Source organism: Chrysochloris asiatica, unplaced genomic scaffold, assembly GCF_000296735.1.
Source record: "Chrysochloris asiatica unplaced genomic scaffold, ChrAsi1.0 scaffold00092, whole genome shotgun sequence".
In the NCBI taxonomy this organism is placed as follows: Eukaryota; Metazoa; Chordata; class Mammalia; order Afrosoricida; family Chrysochloridae; genus Chrysochloris; species Chrysochloris asiatica.
This window is the reverse complement of record NW_006408610.1, coordinates 7,154,016-7,156,974: the sequence shown is the minus strand read 5'-3', so window position 1 is coordinate 7,156,974 and position 2,959 is coordinate 7,154,016. Positions and strand designations below refer to the sequence as shown.

General features: G+C 42.2%; 1 protein-coding gene across 1 annotated transcript in view; it reads left to right on the top strand.

Annotated features, from left to right (window-relative positions):
• Positions 1–2,959, top strand: part of THSD4 (thrombospondin, type I, domain containing 4) — a 284,521-nt gene that overhangs the window by 148,773 nt on the left and 132,789 nt on the right. Inside the window, exon 2 of the mRNA XM_006866532.1 lies at positions 1,144–1,348. Within this exon, the coding sequence (XP_006866594.1) occupies positions 1,144–1,348 (205 nt within the window). The remainder of the gene's footprint in view (positions 1–1,143; positions 1,349–2,959) is intronic.

Genomic DNA, 2,959 nt, shown 5'->3' with positions numbered 1-2,959 from the left:
TCTACCTTGCTCCATGCTCTCTGGCTCTAGGTTCCCTCTTGAAAGCTTGTAAGCCAGTCACTTCTTGCCTTTGAAGCCCCCCCACTTTGGATAGTGAATGTCCAAGTTGCCCATCCCTGTCTACTCTGTGTATGGAGGGGGTGGGAATGATCCCTGCTGCAGAGCTTTGTTCCCTGTTTTGAGCTACTGCATCCATAGGTGTAGGTCAAGTACATCTAATTGTATCAGGTTACTCTTTTTTTTCCCTCTTCTTTCTTCTTCTAGTTGACCTCTGATCACCCAGTCATTGAGGCTAGGTCAAATGGGCCCAAGGCTATATATCTTTATGGGAGCAGAAAGCCTCATCTTTCTCCCACAGAGAAGCTAGTAGGTTCAAACTGATGACCTTGCAGTTTGCAGCCTAATTCGTAACGACTACATGGGAATTCAAATCCCAAAAAATCTAAGATGCTAAGCTTGGATGTACTACTCTTAAGGATTTGTTGTTAAATGTTTGATTGGCTTGTAAATGAAGCCCCATTTTAGATAAAGTGCTTATAGTAACTCTAAAGAGATTTTCTGCATAAAAACTCAAGCATGTTGCAAACCCCTTCCTTCCCAGAGCCCAACAGAGGTATGAATTTGGGTAACAACTTCACTGTGTATATAAATACATTCTCAACCTCTCCTTCCACAACCCTATTATTTTTCTCTGCATTCTTTTTCTACTGATCATTTACTACCACCCAACACATTCTATGTATTTCCTTGTCTTGTTTACTGTTGGTGGAGTCCCTGGGTGATGCAAATGGTTACACATTTGACTACTAACCAAAAAGTTGGAGGTTCAAGTTCACCCAAAAGTGTCTCAAAAGAAAGACCATGGAAAATGGTTTGGTTTTCTTGCAGAGGCCTTGACCCTACTCCTATGGTACATTTCAAAAGTACCTGGAGAGGTGGCTGGCCCAGAGCAGGTGCTCCATTAATATCTATTAGGTCAAGAACAGAATGAACTTCATTGCCTATAAGAGCCTAATGATGGCAGGAACAAGATCAGTGGTTCAAGTCCTACCAAGAGGTCTTCAGTCCTCTCTTCTCCCCTCCCTCCTCCCCAGACACTCCTGACATTTGCTACAAGAGTCTGTATGTTCTACCTCTTTGCAGAGTATTGGCTGTGACGACTACCTGGGCTCCGACAAAGTTGTGGACAAGTGTGGGGTGTGTGGAGGCGATAACACTGGCTGTCAGGTTGTGTCAGGTGTGTTTAAACATGCCCTCACCAGCCTGGGTTACCACCGAGTGGTTGAGATTCCCCAGGGAGCCACGAAAATCAACATCACCGAAATGCATAAGAGCAACAACTATTTGGGTAAGTCTGATCGCTTTCCAGAGCCAACCATATGTTTGATTTATTCCTTCCAGGAATATGAGACGGATACGGCAGTGCCACTAGGGCAGGCCGGGAGTGCCATCTGGCCACCCCTTGGAATTAGTGAAGAAATTTCACTGTTGGAGGAAGTAAAAGAGTCTATCTTGCAAGGAAATGTTTGTCATCTGCATATTTAACCCCATCTTTGCTTCTTACAAGGAACTTTGGTGGCAATGTGGGGTAGGCACTGGGCAGCTAGCTGCAAAGTTGGCAGTTAAAACAAGGGGAAAAGATGAGACTGTCATCTCCCAAAAAGATTTGCTATCTCAGAAACCCTACGGAGCAGATCTAATGTGTGCTAGAGGGTCACATGAGTCAGAGTCAACTTGATTTTGGAGGGCTTTATTTGGTTTTGCTGCTTAAAGAGAAGGATGGTTGTTAATGAGACAGGAGACAAACTTGTTTCTCCAAAATCGGAGAGGCCTGGACTCTGTCAGCCTTTGTACTGTTGGGATTTGAGGGGGCCAGGAGCAGTCAGTGGACCTACCTGGCCCTTTATCCCGTATGAGTCTAAAGCATAAGTCATCTTTTTCTTCTTTCTGCTCTAGTTGCCTGAGGCAGTGGGACTCTGGGTAAGAACTCTGGGTGTCTTCTGAGCAGCTTCAGAGTTTGCAGGACCCCTCAACAATCATTGTGAGCAATATCATAAATACAGAAAGTCCATTTTTAACCCATTTTCTTGAAAAAGGAGATCTCCTTGATACATTTTTCTGGGTTTCCAGGCTGTTTGCATTCTGTGCAAAGCACACCAGTCATGCTCATTCATTTTTGTCCATTTCTAATTCCTGTGTTGTTGTAAGCTTCAGGACAAGCACTGGACTGCTAACTGTAAGGTTGGTAGTTTAAATCTACCTGTCACTTTATGGGAAAAAGATGAGCTTTCTGAACCCATGAAGTTACACAGCTTTGGAAAACCTGTACAGAGATGCTGTGAGCCACAATCCACTTCATGGCAGTGGGCTTAGTTTTTTATTTGGGGTTTGTTTTTTGTTTTTTTTTTCACTGTATTCTTTATAATTTCTTATTTGCTTTAATTATTATTTTTTAATTGTGAAGATAGACAAAATGTATACCACATCAATCATTTCCACATGTATACTTCAGGACATTGCTTCCATTCTTCAAGTTGTGTTGTCTTTCTCATCAAACTTTTCCGAACTGTTTCACCATCTTTAATGTAAACTCACTGCACAATAGAATTTCACATTCCCCACAGGGTTTTCTAAGCTGTAATTTTTGTGGGAGCAGTTCAATAGGTTTGCCTTAAGCATCACAAATTGACAACAGCAACTCAAAAAATGATGTAGGGGCAGTGAGTTTATGTTAGTGGGGGAGAAACACCTTAGAGAAGGGAGATGAGATTGATGCCCAACTCAAGAACATAATCAACATCACTGAATTGTACATGTAGAAACTTTTAAATTGGTGTCTGTTTGGCTGTGTGTTTTCTCAACAATAGCAGAATAAATAAATTTTTAAAAGCAAAGAGAGAGACTATATGGACATTTTTCAAAACCCAGGTTCCTCTAGCACACTGTTGGCCAAACACTC